The sequence below is a fragment of the Dromaius novaehollandiae genome, chromosome 3 (assembly GCF_036370855.1).
Source record: "Dromaius novaehollandiae isolate bDroNov1 chromosome 3, bDroNov1.hap1, whole genome shotgun sequence".
Classification (NCBI taxonomy): domain Eukaryota; kingdom Metazoa; phylum Chordata; class Aves; order Casuariiformes; family Dromaiidae; genus Dromaius; species Dromaius novaehollandiae.
Genome location: NC_088100.1, coordinates 28878549 through 28900248, shown reverse-complemented (window position 1 = coordinate 28900248; position 21700 = coordinate 28878549). Strand labels below are relative to the sequence as shown.

The 21700-nt window shown below is 37.6% G+C and overlaps 1 protein-coding gene across 5 annotated transcripts in view; it reads left to right on the top strand.

The window, feature by feature from the left end:
• The window catches only part of KHDRBS2 (KH RNA binding domain containing, signal transduction associated 2), a 414201-nt gene that overhangs the window by 252587 nt on the left and 139914 nt on the right, over positions 1-21700 (top strand). For all 5 annotated transcript variants that reach the window (XR_010388234.1, XR_010388233.1, XR_010388232.1 and 2 more), the window contains exons 5-6: positions 1484-1611; positions 4005-4200. Coding sequence is in view for 2 of the 5 variants with exons in the window: in XM_064508626.1 (XP_064364696.1) it covers positions 1484-1611; positions 4005-4200 (324 nt within the window). In the remaining 3 variants the exon portion in view is untranslated. The remainder of the gene's footprint in view (positions 1-1483; positions 1612-4004; positions 4201-21700) is intronic.

Here is a 21700-nt window from a genome sequence, read left to right as displayed (position 1 = left end):
AGCCTGTACAAGGGCATAGAGTTGGTTATTCCAGCTCTGGTGCAGCACTCTGCGCTTCTCCTTGGTGACCTGTAAGAGGCTGCTCTTGGCCTAGTCCTCTAGCTGCTGAGAGTCCCTGGAGGTTGCACCTCTACTGGTCAACGCGTCAGCCACCTATCCGTAGCATCATCTGCAAATTTCTCAAGCCTACTGTACTGACAGAGGAAGTGTATTATATATCTGACTTCAGAAAGTTGAGAAGGATAAGGAATGAGCAAGGTCCTGGTTACATCCCTCCGTTTGCCTGGTCTGTAACTTGCCTAAAAAGAAGTGGCACTTGTAATACATCCCGAACATTCAAACATCTGAGAAGCAGCAGTCCCTCTAGTTTTTTCAGATCCTTGAATGCCAGTCAATGGCAGTTGCCTGTTAAAGGAAGGAAAAACTGAAGGGTTGAAATTCAATAATCCTTTCTGTTTTGAAACACTGATTAACTGTTGCACAGTTCTACTGTTGGAGAGCCAGCTACTGCAGTGGGCTCCTATTACCATGATCAGCAGGCAAAGAGCTGAATACAGAAGGAAAGAAACTAAAGAAAAAGGAAATTCTGACTGAGACAGACTGTAAAATAAGTATAAATTGTCTAATACTGTGTATTTTATATCAGTGAGAAAAGGAAATTCATCTGATCTTCTGTTTGCTGAGCCAGGAGAAGCTTGCAGTGCTGTAGAGCTGATATCCCGCAGTCTTACAATAGGCCTATTTTATATCATTTAACAATGTTAGATGGTAAAGATGGTATTGTTACTTACGAGTTCTAAAGAAAGAACTCCTTTTAGAAATTGTTTAGTGGATATATCGAATAAACTAAAGGCTACATTCAGTGATGATAACATTCAGTAAAAGATACAAATGTAGAGTTTAAATTCATAACACTATAATCATTGATATGTTATGATTAAATCACCCAGTTAAATAAATCCAGTATAAATTTTCCATGCCAAGGTGCAGTGTCAGAAGGAATCTGTGTTTGGAGTGCATAAAGGTACCCCAGGATGTCTGCCAAAAAATATAAAATATTTATAAAATGCTTTTCTGATCCAACCTCAAGCTGCTTGAGGTTGGCACCTTTTTTAATGTGAAAGTCCATTTGCTTCTTGTTTACAGATATGTTTTTGGTGTCTGCTTTGTGTGTATGCCTTGTGTGCCTTGTGTGTTTTATTTTGTGTGTATATCTTCTTGATGGCCGCCTTAATACATACATAACTTTGTCTTTCCACATATTACAGGTGGTTGTCCAGTTCTTGAATACCTCAGTTTCCTATCATTTCTGCATACAAAAATATGTTTTTTCAGCATACAGGTGATAATGCAGAGCAATTCATCCAAACAAGATGCACATAGAAAGGTGGGAAATGCCAAACAGTAGTTCTGTTTTGGGTGGTTTAGCAGCTCAGCCAAAATATTGACAACGTTTCAGTGAGTTTTACCGTTTACATTTCAGGATTATAATGATGAAATTCGTCAAGAGCAGCTGAGAGAACTGTCATATTTGAATGGTTCAGAGGATTCAGCGCGTGGACGGGGCATTCGAGGAAGAGGAATCCGTGTGCCACCTGCCGCTCCTTCAAGGTGTGTTAGCATGACTGTTATGCCACTAGTTTTAGAAAGTGTAAACATTAGTAAAACAAGCATAGTTTAAATAAAAGAAAATCACATGCATGTCATGATCAGTGAACTAGAATATTTTTCTTCTGAGAAATTATGTGGTCTATATTGTTCCAGGTCCTCTAATGTACAGTTCACAGGCTATAGTGGGTGCTATACCACAAACATCACACAACAAATCAGATCAGATTATGAAGCCAGTGAAAGGCACTTTCTAGGAAAGAATATTCTATGCTGGCGCAAAATCAGTATTATTGTGGGTATCATAAAATCATTGGTTAGTACAAGAGCATTCTGTGCTATAGTCAGAGAAGGCTGCATAGCTGAAATGATACTTTATTTGCCAAACAATTACATATTTGTTGGGTATATTATATGCATAATATTATATCTATATTATGCATATTACATTATATATTATTTGTTCTATATGTTATCAATTCTATACGAATTACACTGACGTCATCTAAAAATGTTGGTGTATGAATTTGTTTCCTGAATTCCTCCAATACTTTTTCATATATTGGCAACAGATAGCTCTGTCTTTGTTCATAAGGCCAGTATATAATCTTAATGCGCTCTTTCAGACTCATTTTTCACTGTGAACCCTTGAGAAATTAGTTGCCTAAGGCATCTAAGTTATCTAGTTACTTCTAGGCCTCATAGAGATCATTTCAAGATGGGTCCTAAGGAATCCACTTTTATTTCAGAGGCGATAGGATGGGGAGCTTCCTTATTCTAAACTAGATGGAGAGGTTGTTCTTCAGTAATTAAATTGGCTGATCTTGCCTATGATGTCCTTTTTTTTCCCCAAAGGTCTCTATCATGTCTCCCTTCAGTTCTTTTTGAATTAAATCATAATTTTCTATCTCTATTGTGAGGCACACGCACAGAATTTTCTACACTTGGCATTCATGACCATCTAAGTGTTTATCTTCCACTGAAAGTCTTTTTGGGTTCAGAAACCAGTCTTCCTTAGACCTAAAATCTTCGAAGAGCTTGACTTAATAGTTATGTTCAGAACATCACTGCAACAGACTGCCAGCTTTTAAATTACCTTCAAAGCATACTCAATGGAGTGCTGGCCCCCATTTCTTGCAAAATATCCTACTGGTTCAATCAGTTGCTTAGAAAGTAGGACTTTGGATGCTCATTCTACCTACAACTCCAAAATCCCAGGAGAATGTTTTAAAGACATTCTCTTGAAGCTGGGCCAACATGCAGCTACAAGTGCAAGAATTACAAGATTGAAAAAAATCAAAATGTTAGGAGAGGGTGCTACCCCGAATACCATTCCTCCCAGTTGATTGCCCTGCTTACTAGGATTAACATATAAGCCTCCCAAAAAGGCAGTTCCTTGAGGTATAACTCTAAACACATTGCAAATGAAATATTTAAAGCTAAATATATTAGCATAAAATTGGCTACTTGTAGTAAAATAAGGAACATCAAAAGCTATGGGTTTGACTTTCTGAATAGCGAACCAACAGCAGCTCACACTACGAGGGAAATGAGTTCTCTTTATGGCTCTGGACCTGGCTGTTAAGTGATGGCAGTCATGTCACTCAAGATCATACGGAGCATTTGCACAGTGTTCAAAAAGCGCAGCACACGCGAGAGCATACTGCTCCGAAAGAAAACTCAAAGCTTGTTTCCCTGATATATCCCTTTCTAATTCAGGGTGTAGTATAATTACCAGACCTTGTTTGTAACCTGTAGCAGCTTCTCCTTCTGGCATACTGATTAGTACCTCATGATGGGTACAACGTAGAAGAATGGGAGGATGCTGAACTTCTCTGTGCTTGTCTGTAATCGCTGGTCTCTGCACAGCGGAGGGGGAGCAGAATTGCATGCTACCCTTCCCTTCTGCTGCACTAAACTCAGTAAGAAGGAAAGTGCTTACTCTCCCTTGGTGTCATTGCTCTGCTTTGCCTTGCCATGTGCTTTTCTGTCATCTACCATACTCTTCTGCTACTCAGTCCCACCCACCAATAAAAGGGAGGCTGCGAAAGACGACTGCTTCTGTAGTTTGAGATCAAGAGATGAAACTCCTCACTTTCTTCTTGCTCTGGCACTACTTTAGAGTAGCTCTGCAGAACTGAATGACGTTGATCCAGATTTTCACTACTACAAGCAGCAAGAGGATCAGGTTTAAAAGTCACTGGATGGCTTAAAAATAATGCCTTTCCGTAACACAGCTCCTCTTGAGATATTGCCTAAAAGCACTTGACTGCCAAAACCCATTATACGTTTTTTAAATAGTAGTAAAAAAATACAAGCCTTTAAAATGGGGTAACGCTTACATGCCCTCGCTTGATGTGGACATCAAAGTACTAATTTCTTTTTACCCCCTGTAGGGGCCGTGGGGGTGCGATTCCTCCACCCCCACCTGGACGAGGTGCCCAAGCACCCAGAGGAGCCCCGGTGACGCGTGGAGCACTCCCAGTCCCTCCAGTAGCGAGGGGCGTTCCCACCCCGCGGGCACGGGGCGCTCCGGCTGTCCCCGGCTACAGACCACCCCCGCCACCTTCACATGAGGCCTACGAAGAATACGTAAGTAACTGCGTGCATTAATAATAGATCTGAGCCACCCAACTCCGAGTACTCCTGAATTTGAAGACTCTAGTCCAATAACTCCTCTCTTTCTATGACATACCTCATGATGGTATATCATAGCCTGAGTGATGTAATGTCTGCAAACCTGTGTTTTAGGTGATGTGGGGTCCTATTGTTTCTCACAGCTTAGCTTTGACTATGGGAAGGTCGTGCTGATTAGCTCTTAGTGCATCATGAAAGAGCACTGTAGATACTCTAAAGACTGTGTTATAGCTAAAAGGCATTACTTAATATGGGCATGTTCTTAGAAATAGTAAATTATGTCCTTTGTGAGAAAATAAGATTTTTTTTGTTCTTCTGAATCCTTTTTCTTACATATAACTAGACATATGTGTATATTTACTTGCATTCAAAATCAAGAGTGTTGTAGATGCATAACAGAAATAGGAATTCAGGTAATTTTCATGAAAAGCGATACAATGATGCACATTAACGAGTAGCAATACTAACTGTCACCTTTTCTTATGAAGTGTTATAAATAATTGTGCTGTAAACATCAAAGCTTTCAAGTGATCCTCATTAATGTTCCGTCCTGGAAATATCACTATAACAACAGATAATCAGGTAGAGGAGAAAGTACCATCAAATATAACGTCTGGTTTTTTTCTAACTATGGCAAATCTAAGCATAAGATGAACATCCATCCACTCCATAATCCTAATTTTAAACTATCATTAGGAGAACCATTGAGGAGATACAGGTCTTATTCAATTCCAGGTTTCCCTGGAATAGAAGAAAGAAATTGAAAAAAAAGTATATTCATTATTGGTAAAGCTTTACCCAATCATCTATATTTGTAGAATAGGGGTTAGATCATAGCCACTTCAAATCAGGGTGAAATTTCTAATATTCAGGTTAAAAGTAAAAGTCTCTTCTTATATTTAGTGGCAAATACAAAGGCAAAAAAAAGTATCACAGTTTTATGGCATAACAGTGAGTTTGATAAGGTGACACAAATTCCATTAATACCAAAAGTCACAACTGAACATCAGGAGCAGAAAGGAGGCAAACAGTCAGTCTCTGTTGTGCCCCTTGTCATTATTTACCTCAACACAGTTTCCATCTCTAAATGAAAAGCCCTGATGAAAAAAGGAATTTCAAAAGGTATATCGTCCTTTGTAGATAGCATATTATCTCTTAGTCTCAAAATATATGAAGTCTTCCTATTCTGTGCAGAACTGCATCTTTTCCCAACCTATGAGTGACAAATTTCAAAACAGAATCCTTGCAATTTGACGTTAAGATTATAAATGAAGGAAACCTTTTTTTCTTATCTACAGTACTAGTAAATGTTCTAGGATATTAAGCAGTTTTTAGGGAGTATTTTTTTTCACTTTTTCTCAAGGCTGATATACAGAAAGCAGGAGGAGAGGTTGAGGCAGCTGGAATATAGAGCACTAGGAAAACGTTCAGCCAGTTCCCCATTGTTTTGACATGCTTATACTCTCAGGAATACAAAACAGACCAAATTAAAAGGGTCATTTGAGTTTGTAATAGATTATTCCTTAAAACAAACAAATGGGTTCTCATTTCTATTTTGCCTGCTTATGTAGTAGCAAGAAACATATTCATGTGTTTTGGAGAGCCTTTGGTCTCTTAGGTCCTTTCAACATGTATATTCCGCAGCTGGGAAAATATGGGCTCCCCAGACTGTCTGCCATCCGGCAGTTTGCAATGAAAATCTCTTGCCATTTTGGAGAGAATTATGAGTGTAATCCCAATACTGTTTCAGCTTGGTATCTTATGGACTGCGATAATAATTACCTACTGTTGGTGTGCAGGTGGAAGGAAAATGAGTCATATCGAATAAATATATGAAATTGTAAATAATATTTTAGGGAAAGACTTTTAATTTTACATGAAAGAATCAACACAGTTTTTCTTTCTGAATAAACCACTACATTACATATCTGACTGCATTCTAATAACAAATGAATCTATTCATTGGCCAGCAACAAATGTCATATGTAGTTGTTCTTTCGCACTGAACCTTAGAGATGAAAAACTAATTTATATTGAATAATTTACCCAATTTACTTTTTCTCCTTTTCCACTTATAGGCTATCCACAAGCATATTACAATTTCTGTATGTTTATTTTCTTCATTTTTGACAACAGTATTTCACCCCCAAGTTTTATCTGGTGTATGCAAGCACCTTTGGTTTGATGAGTTATGCACATGAATACAATGTCACGGATTGGTCCATAATTTTTATTTTTCTTTACTCTAGTAAAATGTAATCATTTGAAAGTTGAGTTGAAAGTGAACCTCAAGAAATAGAATAGGATGGCTTTAGCAGACTTTTTAAATGTTTAAGCAGTGTTTCCTGAAAAAAATCTCTAAATACTTGCTCAGTTCTACTAATCAGAAATTGTATTGACTGCTCAATCTTTAAATATCTAACTGTTCAAATCAGTTTGGATAAGCATTCAAAAGTTTGGGTCACTCCTCTGTAAGTATCTAATATCTAAATATTTTGAGGTTTCCTGATGGCCTTTGTGAGAGTATTTAAAAGAAAATGCATAAAGATTTCTCAAGAAAAGTGAAGTCTTGTTGCAGTGAAGAACATACTCACATTTAGCATTTTGAAAGTAAAGGCCAAACAAAGGGAAAATTATTTTCAACAGCTTTCAGAAAAGAAGAGGACTACATAGGAGTGTGTTCACTTGGGCATCCTGCAGGGGAAAGGGGAGTTACACACCTCACTCCTTTTTCTTTGCTTGCTTATGTGACAGATATATAGCTTTTATTGGGAGTAGCATAAATAATATCTCTGAGCAACTTCTGAAGACTACCTGCAGGAGGAAGTACAGACATTAGAAAGTATATGCAGAGAAAAGAAATAGTGACTACATGAATTTTTCTCGTTTTAAAAAAAGTTCATTGTGAATGAATTTGGATGGAGCGCTTAACAAATAGCTGCTGTGCAGCTTCAGGGATCAAAGAGATTGGGTTTGGTTTGCGTTTTTGGGTTGTGTTTTGGTTTGGTTGGTGAATGGTTTGTGACCTACTATTCAAAATACCTAACCTTAGTTCAGGGTGACTAGTCTACACAGGCTCTCTTTCTATTTAAGGAGAGGTCCACTACAGCACAATTCAGAGAAGCTTGCATTGGCCATTATGAGCTTTCCTCAGAAGAAGCTTCTTTCGCAAAGCTGAAGTAAGCCCTTGTCATTATCCTCTGAGACATGATTTAAACCTATAACCCACAAGCAGTGCTGCACTTTAGATGTCCCTAGCGGCTGAGAAGTATTCAAAACTGTTATAAAACTGGCCTTCTGGACCTTGCCTTCTGGTTGTTTTACAGCAAACCACGTGGTGTTGTTCCCCATTACATGCATTATGGATCCTACTCATAATCCTTCCACTAATGCTGTACACAAGCTGAGCTGAATTATTGCCTTTGAATTATTTGAATTATTCTTTCCATGTATAGCAATACATGACAGTACCAGTTGGCAGCAATGGCTCACTTATGGAGCGTTTCAGGAGTACTGATTTACCACAGAGCTGTACAGTACTTTTCTTGTTACTCAAAGGATGCCGAAGAGCCTGAGCGGGATCATAGGGAGGGCTGGAATGCCAGCAGGTTCAGCTGGAGCTAGTGAAAAGAAGGCTATTTGAAATTTAGCAAGTGAAATTTGTAAATTCAGTTAATATTCTACATTGCATTAAGCAGAAACTCTTTGAGTAGAGGGAACAGTACTGGAGTTGCATTTTAATTGCCTCTCTTAAGCTTACATCTTGTGCAGTTGTGATTTTAGGTATTAGATTTGTCTGCTTGACAGCTGATGAGTGATCTGCACTTCTGATAATGTTTCTATATTAGTGTGCCAAGCTAGGAGATGGTAAATAAAAATGACTTCAAACATTGTTTCAGTCCTTCATCATCACCTTTATTGACAAGACCAATGGGATGATTGATTTTGTGTCATTTTTTCATTACAAAGGTTAAGATTTGTTTGGTTGAATACTCGCTTTTATCATCTACCTGAAATATAGTAAGGAAAATTAACACGGGTATCATCTTTACGAATTGAGGGGAGACTTCTAGAGTCTTTTCTCAACAAGATGAGGCAATTTTAAAGGCAAAGGTTTTGTTGGGAACTTGCAAGAAGATGAAAAGACGATAGAGCTGATTGATTGACATTCATGATTTACACAGCAGGGTGAGAGCAAGAAGTGCCTGAATAGATCCTCCACTGGAAGGAATATCCTATTGAGGCAATAAAGCCAATGTTCGCGCAATATATTCTAATCCGAACATCCAGACATTTGCGCTTGATTAAAGCTAAATATTTGAAGAGTGCTTAGCTCAAGTGTAAGCCAAAAATAGAGTTGCTTTTTGATCATGTTTTGCAAGACATTTGACTCAGGAGCTGTACTTCTGTCTTCTGAATCAGAAGCTAGTAATGAGTTGTGCAGTGATATTTTTCTTTTCATTTTTTAAGAGCTATGGTAAGCCTTGCTAAGAGATCTTATATGAGTCTAGAAGTGGCCTAGCACTTGTCCTCTTACCCCAAACACAAAGAATATTTGCCAGTTACAATTACAAAATAAAATAAATTTGAGACTAAAATGCCTATTATATTTAATTTTCACTTGTACTTGAATTGTCATTTCTGGATGAAAAAGAGAGGAGTTCTAAATAAGTACGATATGATTCTAATGAAATGAGGAGAATTACAGTTAGTGTTGTATCAGACCTTTAGGTACTGCTTTAGCCAAAATGAAACACCAAATTACCCTGCCAAATTTCCAGTATGATTAGAGGATGGAATAAGAGGACATAAGAGGATGGAATATCACACTTCTCTGCAATATTTTTAACGTATTAAATATGTAAGACCTTTCCACATCTTGTACCAAAAGCCACTCATGTTAATATGAATACCTACATGAATTTATTGTATTTACAAAGAAATATATAATTTGATTGCAAGGAACAGGCCAGTCTATCAAGATACTGGGAAGCGTCAGGGTCCAGGGCAGCTAGATTAAAGAGCAATTTTAAATGCAAATATTCTTTCTCACCCCTCATTTTACTGATAAAATTGGCCAAACAGAGCTTCTGGTTATCTTCCAGAATGTGTGAAGAGTAACGCTTTTAGAAAGTCACAGAAAAAGAACCACACAATAAGATAGATTGTGCTTTTAATGTCATGCTGTTCTTTCTCTCATTTCAAGCGATTTAGAATGAAAGCAAATGTCACATTCAACTGTTTATTCTAAGCTCAATGGTTATTTACATTTTTCAATAGTTTTCAAACAAACCGAAACAACTATGCTCATGTTTATTCAGTAGCAAGCTAGACAATGAAAAGACTGACAATAAGAGGCATTTTGTTACACTTCAACACTTTCAAAAGAATAATCAACATTCACATGTGACTATGATCCCCAAATTGTGGTGGTGGAGGCTTTGTTTAATATCTTAAGCTGGAACTCTTAGGGCATTTAAAACCATTCTCCCATCTACTTTGAGTGTGGATAGGAACTCCATAAAAAGACCTACTTTTCTGCTTCATGGCATGTTTGCACCTATATTAGTGCTTTAAAGATTATGTTAAACTGTGGAAATGGTACTTGATTCTGCTACTTTTAAAGTCAATTCCTATAATCCCAATAGGACAGTTTCAGTGACAGTGGGACCAAGATAACTCAGGAGACTTGTTCCAAGCCTTCAAATAGTGAAATATATTGGATATAATGACATTCAGAGGGGATACTTTTTTTCTCTGGAGTGATATTTCTGAGTTTTAGGAGGTACAGTTTTTTTTTTTTATTTTTGTGTCTCTTTTGGATGAAAAAAATCAATGAAAAATATACTGAGACTAAAGATATTTGAATAAGGCAGAAATTATAGACATGGGAATCTGCATGGCTGAACAACAAATTGATTATGAATGATTGATTGATTACCTATTTATGCCCAAGGCACTTAGATAAAGAGCTAAGCTATATTCAACTTACATCTGCTGTGACTTGAAAAATCAAATTTTATTTTACCATAACAACAATAAACAGGATAATGGTTATATTATTAGAAAGACTCTGTCAGGCTTTAGAAGAATATTGTGAATGATGGTCTCGTGAAGTTAAAGTGGATTTTTGCATCAGTTATTCAAACTATGGTGAATTTGGTCTGTTGATTGTATAAATATATTCATTCTAAAAAATCCAGCAACATAAATACAGAATTAAAGTAGTGGCAACTGTTTGGGTTTTTTTCTAAGAAGAAAAATCACAGACAACATTAAAACTTCAGTGGCTAAGAACCTGAAGTTTTAGATTTTTTTGCTTACGTGTGTCTAGTTTGGGTCAGATTCTTACAGATGATAGGCTGAACAAATAAAGCTTATTCCATGAAACCAAAGGGACTGTCCTGAGAACAATCCATCAATAAATTTCTCATAAGCTGACAATGTGCTCTAAAGTAGACTTTTCTACATCATTTTCTTGATTTGAATGCAATAATCACTTACATTCAATAGACTAAACTTTAGTCATAAAACTGTAACATCTGCTTATAAATGCTCCAGTAAGATTTCGTGAAGCAAAACCTCTACTGTTCTCTTCTTCATGCTGTCCTTAGTTTGCAAAAATGATTCTCTCCTTATGATTAGCTATCAGGTTTTCAGTTCAAGATTATTTTCTATGCTAGACAGAGTTTAAAAGAAAATGCTGATGCAGCTGTATCTGTTTTAGGATTATTCCTGATGTTAATACAGCTACAACCTAATAAATATTTATGTTTGTTGTAGACAGATCTAAATGAAGGGCATCTCTCCACTGATCATCCAGCCTTCCTTTGGTCCTTAAATATTCATAGTGTAAGCTGTTATATTCATAAGATCCTATAAAATATATATGGAGTATTCTCCATAGATACAGCATTTGTCTACATCATGCAGTACACCATTCGATAATGAAACAGTTTGACTGTTGAGGAGCCTACTACCAAAAATAGTTTTCTAATGTTAATTGTGTGTGTCACAACTTCTCACTTCTTAGCTATTTATCTCACAGAGAGCAGTCTTGGTTGGTACAATATTACTCCTTAGGCATTCACTGGCTAAATGTCATCATGTGACTGTATTGCCACCCATGTTTTTCATTTTTATGGCAGGTTGCAAAGGTCAGATACAAAGAGTTTGTGTACAAACTCCTACAAACTAAGTGGATTGCTGCTAAAGAATTAGGGCAAGGCCAACTTTATTAGAGTTGTTGAAAGTTAAGTTACTGTGTGAGTTCAGCTGAAATGGAAGGATAAGGGTTTTTCCTGGAATTTCTTACCCAGATTTAATCCACTGAGATACTAAAATGTTAAATAGTTTTGGACTACAAGGTTTATCATCAGTGGCGAGTTCCTGGGGAGCCAGGCACACATATCAATTCTGCGGTAATGAGGAAAGCTCTCAGCAGACTGCTGTTTCCTGCAGACTTGTAAGCACAGAAACTTTATCTGTGCCAGACAATTGCAGAAGTCTTTAGTCCTGGTTTCAGGAAAGGGTCGGGGTGACAGGATGCTATGGCACTTAACAGCATCACACCAGCCTTGTCTCCAGCAGGCCAGGCGTACTCATGGGTGGTTCAGCATAGCCTTGCAGTAAACACAGATTAGTGACTTTTTATTGTAATAGGTAAACAGAGTGCTCTTTAGATAAGTAGACTTTGTGCTTATCTAACAGAGTACTACCATTCTGTGTATTATATTTATTTGTTAGGAACCTTCACTGTAGCTCAGACATGGGCTTTGTTAATACAGTAAATACATAGTTCAGGAACCATATTACATTAAATGAAAACTATTATGATTTGTTTCAAAATACTATTGTAGTTTTAGTGAAATTTTAAGGCCATGTGTTTAAAAAATATGTCCTATTACAGAAAGCTTTCATCAGAGATTCATCTTTCTTCCTCTTTTCAGGTAATTTATGATTTATTGTCATCTTATTGTAAAAAATACTTCTTTATGAAACTCCAGTGATATCTATTAGCAACTTCATTTAAAATCAAAGATAAACATTACAAAGCACAGTTCTGTTTCACTCTCTGTAGCAGAAAGTGCTGACAGGCCTTTTAGCCAGTTGCCTCTAACGATACGCATAATGCTTACTAAGGCTAATAGAAAAAGATTATATGTATTTGGTACAATAAAAGGTCTGAAAAGTAGACTTATATGCTTATAATTTCTTTTCCCTCTTTATGTTCAGTGCATTTACAACTGAAATTCAGATATACATAGGAAGAATAAGGCTCAGGCTAGGTGAATTGTCCTATGTATTTGGGTGCAGAAGCATTATGCATATTCTTGACATTTATATCTACCTTTGCCTAGCTTTTCACAGGCACAGGAGTGCATATATACACCCTGTGTGTATGTCAGTATAGACAAAGCTGGCTCAAGCTATGGATGCAGGCTATGTGCAGACACGTGGCAGCAATTGCTTCCTGTGATGCAGCATGTGAAATGCTGCTATTGGAAGGAGACAGGATCATGACTCTGCAACTGCCGTAGCCTTTTCAGTAAATCTTTGTTTGGGTATAGACATACATGCTTACATTCTGATATAGACATGCGTATATATTGTCCATAGCTACAGCACAGAAAAATATGGTCCATCTCTTCCAGCACAGCTGTTTATACAGACTTTGTATTCTGCAGAGCTCCACTGCAGCCAACAATATGGATGTGTGTAAGGAATCAGTCTGAAAGACCAGAGTAATAAAATATTTAAAGAATATATTTTCTTTTACAAGCCTACAGTTTTGGAAGAAAAATGTTTATTGTTCTCTCTTTAGAGCTATACATTAGAAATTTGTTTTCCTATTATCTTCAATAGACCATTGATACAGACACAGGTAATGATTCACAGTATTGTCTGTATCTGAGCCCAAATTAATTCACCCTAACTATAGGAGCAGAACTGTGGCTCTGTGTTAGGAAAATAGACTGCTGAGATGCTGAAAAGCTGGTACAGGCGTACCCCATATTCAGGAGCATTTGATGGTCCCCAGTTCTTGTTTTGGAAGAAATGGTGAACAATAAATTCTTATCCATCTACCCATGATACCATTAGTATGTGTAATCTAGCATTATATCTTTTAGACAGAAATAATCAGATGAAATTTAGGAAAAATATATTTCTTCTCTCTACTTTCTTTTTATGGGAAATAGTTAAACCTTAATACAGTGTTGTAAGCAGAATGGTGAATATATCCTGGGACTTTTCAAAGTGGAAAGAAATAAAGATACTAGGAGATATTTAAATGAATAGTTCTACTCGCACAATCAGATGGCCTGGACAAAATACAAAATAGTTTTCTCTATCTTTAACATCTTTAGCAGTGGTGGTATTAAAGTGACCATGCCATTCATATGAATGCCTCATGATCAGATTAGTAGGTCAATAGGGTTCTCAAATATGTTCGTTTTTAAAGCAATCAGATCAGTTATATTGTATCAAGGATACAAACTTAGTGCATCTCTTTAAACCGTAACAAAAATGTTGAGAAAATTGATCTTGCTATGAAACACAGCACCTTAAATTTGACCTAGAGATGAACTACAATGACTCCAGGATGATAAAGTGGAAGACTAGACATGAAAAATGTTCTTCTTCCACAGACTTGCTTTTTTTCCTGATGAAATTATGGTTGCTTGCTTTTTAATAGCTTCTATGGTCATTATAAGTGCTATTACTCATAGATGGTTAATAGCTCTCTTTGACTAGCTGCTGTTGTTTTGTAGCTCTTATTGGTAGGCCATAAAAATGTGTGGAGTGTAGCATTCAAAATCATATAGTACAACATTTGGTAAGTGAAATTAGAATACTTCTTATATATTAGTATCATGAGAATACATAAGTATCCTGAGAACACTCATGCAAACATCCCCCATTGCCACCCCATGAAGTACAGTAAAACTTCACTTCCCTGATTCTCCAACCCAGGACATCTGTCCAAATGGAGGATGTAACTCAAGGCAGAACTGAGTATCTGTTCCTGACAAGGTGCTTGAACGGTAACCTAGGTGTTCATACAATCCTCCAACTCTTCCGACCAACTGCAGCATTTCTGTGATGAAAATATTAATCCTTTTGGTAATATACTGTCACCAATTCTTTTGATCACCAAATGTCTGTCAGATGTCTGGAAATAACTTACATGTGAATGAGGACAGAGCAGCCTTAATGTGAGACACTCCATGTCCTGTTATCTTTTATTTGGGGTCTTCAGGCCCTGGTTGTTTGGCCTTGCAGTCTTACTGTACATCCTGGTCAACTTCAGAGTTCCAAATTTTTAGAAAACTGAAGCTAAAAAAACCCTCAGAGATCTCAGAAGTGAGTCCTATTTTGAGGCAAAGTATAAACTGACACCCTGTAAGTAAGTATTTTAATATTTTAGTTTCTTTTTTCTATAGATATTAATATCATGCATTTTTGACAGGGCTGTGTCAGTTAGCTGGAGACAATATGCAATTTTTACCCCTTTCTTGGGGAAAATTCACAGAACTGATTTTACAAAACTACTAATGATTTTAGTGCAGTCCTTTGCAATAGGGATATAGTTGAAATATTAAAACTGACAGTCTTGATGAAAGAAAAAGAGTATAAACAAATAGAAGTAAGTCAAGGTTGTGCAAACCAGGCTGTAGAGAAGAGGCAGAGCGGGCTTTGTTTGATTGCTGGTTAAATCTCCCCAAATTTAAACATGGACACTGCAGCTGGTGGGGGAAAGCAGAGATTCATTGAAAAAGTAAATGTTGACTCTGAGTGGATCTATCAAATAAATTAGAAGCCACAATACTTCTGCCATTTTTTCACTTTCCTTGAACTGCCCTTTCACTTTGCTGCAGGGCTACCCTTTGAGTAAACACCTTAAACAAATAAATCCAGAAAGTAATTCTCATTCAGAGTCCTCCTAACTCCAAAAAAAATCAGTGTTTTTCATTGTGTTTCATTAATTTCGCTCATGTTTCTTTTGTTCTTTTCCTAAGGGGTAAAAGCAAGCTCTCTGATGCAACTGATTTGTCTTGTATTTGAGCGTCTGACTTATTTTGTATTGAACTGGAGTATGACTAATAAGTTACACTACATGAATTTTGGCTGCAGTGAGTAACTGTATGGCTGACTCAGTGCTTAATATTTATACTGTTGATAGTTCCCTGTAAAGTGCAAGACGAGGAGGGCAGAGAGTGTTTTCCTCGTGCAGAATGCTTTGCAGCCTGGTATTATGGTATCCACTTAGGTAGGGAGGTTTGGGAGTAAAGCTTTAAATCCCTAAAGACAGAGGAAGAACTGAAACTGTGTGTCTCATATCTTGGATGAATGAGCTACTGGATAAAAAAGGTGTGGAAATATTACTTCTACTCTCCTCTTTTAGATTTCTTTTTAAAAGAAAGAATTGACCGCTCTCAGATTTTTTACAGAAATAGCTTTCACACCATAGTTACCAGAGAGGTTTCAGCTCTGTAACTAACCACAGGCAGCAGGACTTGCCTTCCTGCAACCCAAAGAATGGCACCTAAATCCTGGAAAGGATGAAGGTTTAAGCAAAGCTCTCTTTTCAGCCTTTGCAAGAGGACAGATACAGGATTTCCACTGTAGATACCATTCTCAGATACCCAAGTTTCCATGTGTATCATGCAAGAAAGTACATCTATATTGTCTGTCATTAATTCCTGTAGGTTTCTTTTGTTTCTGAGTCTAAATAACTTAGAAGGGTTTTTTTTTTTTTTGAATCACATACTATTTTACTTGTAGAAAATATATGAGCAAAAAAATCTGATTCTAGCTGTTAACAAAAAAAATCTACCCATCTACCTGGAAAAGCTTATCTCATCTCTAGGAGGAAAGCAGACTAGAGTGTGCCAAGGAGGCAATACTGTTTTGATAAACCCTGACTGCATGGTTGAGATGAAATTCAGTTTTGAAAGAAAGGAGTTTTAAAGGGATCCCCTTTTATTCCCCAAGACCTCAGTCTACCTATAGACAGAGCACATGGTCCTGCTGTCCTTTGTGTTGGAGGAAGGGAATCGGCTGAAGAACTAAGTTTCCATTTCTATTTGGAAAGTGCAAACTCATTCATACTTGATCAGAATTTATATGCTTAGGCATAAGCAAATGGGTCAATTGATACAGTTGGAGAAACTGCTGAAAATTCCTCAGATTAGAAGTAACTAATAAAAACTGAAAGATGTTATTATATATAACATAAACTTTCCAACTTTATTGACATGAGGCTTTTCCTTACACAGTTGGGGGGATGATCTTGTTGATCATTTCTTTAAAATAGCGTATTTGTGCTACCACTGTATGAATATATGAATCTGTATGAATTAGATGTTAAGCGAGTATGATACAAAACTAGATTATTTTGGGGAGGAAAATAACTTCTGTTATTTTTAATGCCTTTTCACTCTTCTCAAAATGATGCATTCTGACGTAATAATTTGCGTCTTAAAGAACACTTTTGCCTTGCTAAAAGTGCTGGTTAATTTTGCACTATAAGTTTTATTACAGGAGTATTTCTTCTTGAACTGCCCTGAGAATTGCTGACCTTCTTATAAAAAGATAATGAAAAATCCAAGAGCACACTTTGTTCCTAAGTTCGAAACATTAGGTACCTAATGCTTATTTATTTTTTTGAAGCCTGCTTGATGCAGGTCTGGAACTTTAGGACTGCTTTATCATTTCCATATTAAGTAAAAAGCATTTTCAAAAGCCAACATAAAAAATGCTTTAGAAAAGACCAAGTGTTATGGTAACCTACTCCGTTCTCTCTGAGGAAGAGAATATAGAGGCAATGAAAATAAACACCAAATTATCAAAAACTGCAGAACTGTCAGGATACATACGAGTTTGCATTTATGATCTGTAAGTTGCCTTATTGTCCTTAAGACTGCACATTCAAAAAGAAATATCAGGCATGTAGAGATGAGGACAGTCAGCATTTTGTGTTGGCAGATCATCATGTGAGTATATATTCATCTCCTGAGTGGTGCTCAGAATTGCAAGCAATGTAATAAGAAGTCAAAAATCCATTAATGTGTCATTGTAAAACCAGAGTGGCTCTTTGAAAAATGAGATGGAGATCAAAGTATTCTGAGAAAATTACTGCTGGATGGGTTGAAGCAAGCCATGGTCCCTTGAGATATTTCTGGTTGTACCATCCAGCAAATGGCCCAAAATATTACTCTGTAATTTTATTCTTCCCAGCAATAGACCTAAAAACCTCAAGTTTCAGGCCTTAGGTAATCAACAAGGAATTACTGTAAAACAGATGTGGATGGAAATTTCGTGGGTGGAGATGGAAAGACAGTGGGCTGAAGCTCCTAGATCTTGCTATCCTTACTCCAATAGGTAACTAAAGGAAAGGGCAAATCAGAAATGTGTGCACTGTCTTTTACTATGCATAGACTGAGATTGCAATGGTAGCTGTAAACTTCAAAGTGATACTTCAGTATGTGTCAAGCAGAAAAGGAGTTCCCCCAGGACTGTGGTGCAACCTGCTCTTTTGGCATGATTTTCTGAAGTGACCCAGTTAGCAGGAGCAGGGTCTCTCTGTGAGACAAACCACAGAAATGTAACAGATTGCCTAAATATTAGTACAGTCCAACTGCAATGGCTTGATTCGTTTAGCTTAATTGATATAGTTCTTCTAGGATTTTAGATTAGCAGTTTAGATTTAAATATCCCTAAAGCAAATCACAAAAGGCAAATTGACTCTTTGGATTAGAGTTGCTTGTCCTTTATAGTCTTTGAAGGGGTACAAGTGCAAATAAATGTTCAACACAAAGCCTTGTTTACATGTTAGTAAGCAGATTGAAAGGGTCAAAGACACGGTAGCTACCCTTTACCAGTCCTGGGGAAAAATCCCATCATATGTAATCTTTCAACTAAAAGACTTATTGAGCACAACATGAATGTAAAGATTATTCCAAAGAGTGCTGGCCACTGTGTGAGTTGCCCTTGTGATTTACAGCTGCAATACCATGCCCTGCATGAATTTTATGACATAATACTCTGTCAATTCTAGAAGCTATAAAGTGAGCCCTTAGAGATAACTGAGTCAGCCTCACAGCGATGGTCATTTCACGATGTGACTACCATTTCTTTACTTAATAAAGAAAATGATTATGTGATTCAAAATGTCATGCTTTAGGTATAAGACTAACAATCCTGTTAAGCTATAATACAGATGATAGATATTGTAAGTACTAATCTAGTCTGAAGTAATGTATTGGATCTATTTTAAAGCAGATAGATAGGAACTGACGAAGGCCCATAAGCAACACAGAAAAGAAATGGGACATGGTACCCAAGTTATTTAGTGAGAGTTAAAAAGATTCACAATCATTTTTATTCAGACATAGAGAACCAAAGAGCACCAACCATCTTCAGCTGTAAAGTGCCATGATTTTGTTTGTTTATGTTTAGTTATGATTGCAAAGTTGTGTACATAGTGTACAAATATGATTCAAAAACATGTCTTCTCCGAAGAGTTTCCATTGTATGTAAGAATTTCCTGTAGTGCTACACTAATCTTGATATGTCTTCAGCATGGTGTTTGAGCACCTTAAAAGAATACGTTAAATAAGGCTTTATTCTTTAAATGCAAGTCCTTCTTTCCATTAGTGTCTACTTAAAGGTGAATGTCATTTAAACTAATAGTATCTGGTTTAACAGATTAATTTGAAAACTTGTTTATATTTAGAGAAATGAAGAAGTTTTATTTGCAGTTAGAGAGCAAGGGAGGAAGTTTGTCATGGCTTTGTGTTGAAGTTCATTCCATAATCTTGACTGGTCCCTGAGGAGTTTCTGCCTCAGTAACAAGGCAAGCTTTACCTAGTGATTTACAGCTGCAATAACAGGCTCTGCATGAAAGTCATGGCAAAATTGCCTGTTGATGCTAGAAGCTGCAAAGCTTTACCTCCTTACAGAAAGTTCAGTTCTTCCTGATAATGGAACTTTTCAACCAGACTCAGAGCTGTAGAAGACCTTTGAGATTTTTCAGTCCAGACAGCATCTGAAATCTGAGTATCAAGACCTCTGATGCTGTCCAGAGAGAAAAAAAAACACAGTGTATGCAGAGGAATGATGACTTAGATATTAAATATTGTAGTAGTTAATTTTTGCTAACAGACTAATATATTTATCCAGATATATCAAATTGCTGTAATATGTCCAAGAAGTAGTTTTAAATGCATCTAAATGGGCAGGTTAAGATAATCCCAGAACACTTTATTACTACTCCAAGCTGGGTAAGTGTGAGCCAAGTGTGAGTTTGTTGGTACATTTCTCTTACCTAACTTCCAGTCTCTTTTGATATGCTGTGTGGTAATATTACTATATTGCTTCCAGATGGAGCTAATTTGCATCTAACCAACTTTCTGCAGGAGACCGTGTCAATATGTTCAAAACCACTGGAAATAGATTGTACTGGTACTAGCATATTTGCCCTGCATAGGTTTAACTGCAGATGGCTTTTAGCCAACTGCATAAGGAAGCTGAAAGAGGAGTTAACCATCAAATGATGTTCTGTATTGTCAGACTTGTTATTTTGAAGAAGAAAAGGTTTCTTCAGCAGCAAATGTTGCTTCCGGTCATGAATTCTTCTGTGAAAGCTCAGAGCACTTTTATTCAATTTTCTGTCACACGCTCACTGCCAGGGAGCAGGAAGGGCCAGCTGTTCCCTAAGGGAAGGCAAAATGGGAACCAAGGGGGAAACCACAGCCAGCAGGGCAGGGGCCTCACCAGCCAGGTCCCAGACCCACAGCACCCAAGCGAGGTGAGCAGGGCAAGCTTAGCTGTGGTGGCCAGGTCCAGTCAAGAGTCCAGATCATAAGGCAATATCATGGTGATGAGGCAGTTCTGAGGTCAAGCCAGGACATCAATCAACAGTTCAGGGCTAGGATCAGGTCCAGTGATCACCACACAGGTTCAGAGTGACCAAGCAGGGCCAGGGTCAAGGTCAAGGTCAGGCCAGGAATCAGTCCACAGTCAGGATCCAGCACCTGTCCAGCATAGCCCTAGCAAGGGCTGACAGCCCCAGGGCTGAGCTGAAATGGGGCTTCTAGAGCCATGGGCAGGGGTGTGGGTGGAGGCCCCAGCTGGGGCATGTCAAGGCCATTAAGGCCTACTAGTGCCCTCAGGACCTGGATACTCTCAATAAACACTGAAAAATTCATTGCATAGCAATTCTCCTCTGTTCAAACCTCCCCAGCCTCGTCTGGTCAGTGGATCATCCAGCCCTTGCTCATCATGAGGTTCAGAGCTGCCTGCAGATGCATTAGCCTAACTGGAGGCCACTGTTTCACCAGACAAAGCAGAGAACAGAATGCTAATGACTACAGGTGTGAATCTCTGCTCTGGAGGTGAAAAGCTGCCATTCTTTGGAATTTTTTTCTAATTCAAGTAGGTTATTCCAAATACAGCTCAAACTCCAACTTTCCAAATAAAATGTTGGATGGTGGGCAGGGTAAAAATTTGTAAATTTTGATAATACGGAAGTGAGAGAAGACGTTTCATCTATTTTTCAGTGAATGATGTGGTGAATTGTTTTTTTAAAGTAGTTTTGCTCACTTGTTTGTACTATGGATAAGGAAAGATGATTCTGTCACCTCTGAATTTGTGAGCTATGTTTTCTCTTTTGCACACTTTGTTTTGAAAGAGTCCACTTTGAACTGTGACTTCTAAATTAGGGTGTGGTGCAATTTCCACTGTGCAATAGGACATTCATTTTGTAATTGGTGCTTCATACCTAAAAGCTGGTGCAAAATATCTAGGGACAACATAGTCCTCTTTAAAAAAAGAAAAAGAAAAAAAGAAACTAAAAAGGACTCTGTTGGTTAATTTAATAAAATGAATTATCGTTACAGGAGCCCTTGAGGAAGTTCTGGAGTGGTAATACAGAAAGGTACAAGGGGTGGGGATCTGGTTTGGGGCCAAATGCAAGTGAAGTGTGGTGGGTTTAGGAGTAGCATGTCTGAGATCTGTCCAGAGAAACATCCTTACTCTGTGTTTCCCTAGGAAGAGGGATCTGTCACTACCCAAAGACAGGCTATATCCATACCGGTAGCAGAAGCATTTTGTGACCTAAGATTAATTGGCAAGACATAGCTTAGCTTGTGTCCACATACATATGCACTTTTCTACACTCTTTTCCCAGATCAAGGTTGCCAAATTCCAGCTACCTACTGGGAACAGCTCTTGATCCTGCTAGTCACTGAACCATGCAAGGGCATCGTCTGACATGGGTCACTGCGTGCCTCGAGATGAAACCATGCTAACTATGCTAAAACCTTATAGCATGAGTGATTGCATACCTGTGCTCAGACCTTTGCTCTCACCTCATTTAGATTAATAGTTTATACATAGCTGGGGGGGGCTTAGAAAAGATGAAGTTCTCAGCTGGACCTACTCTGAACAG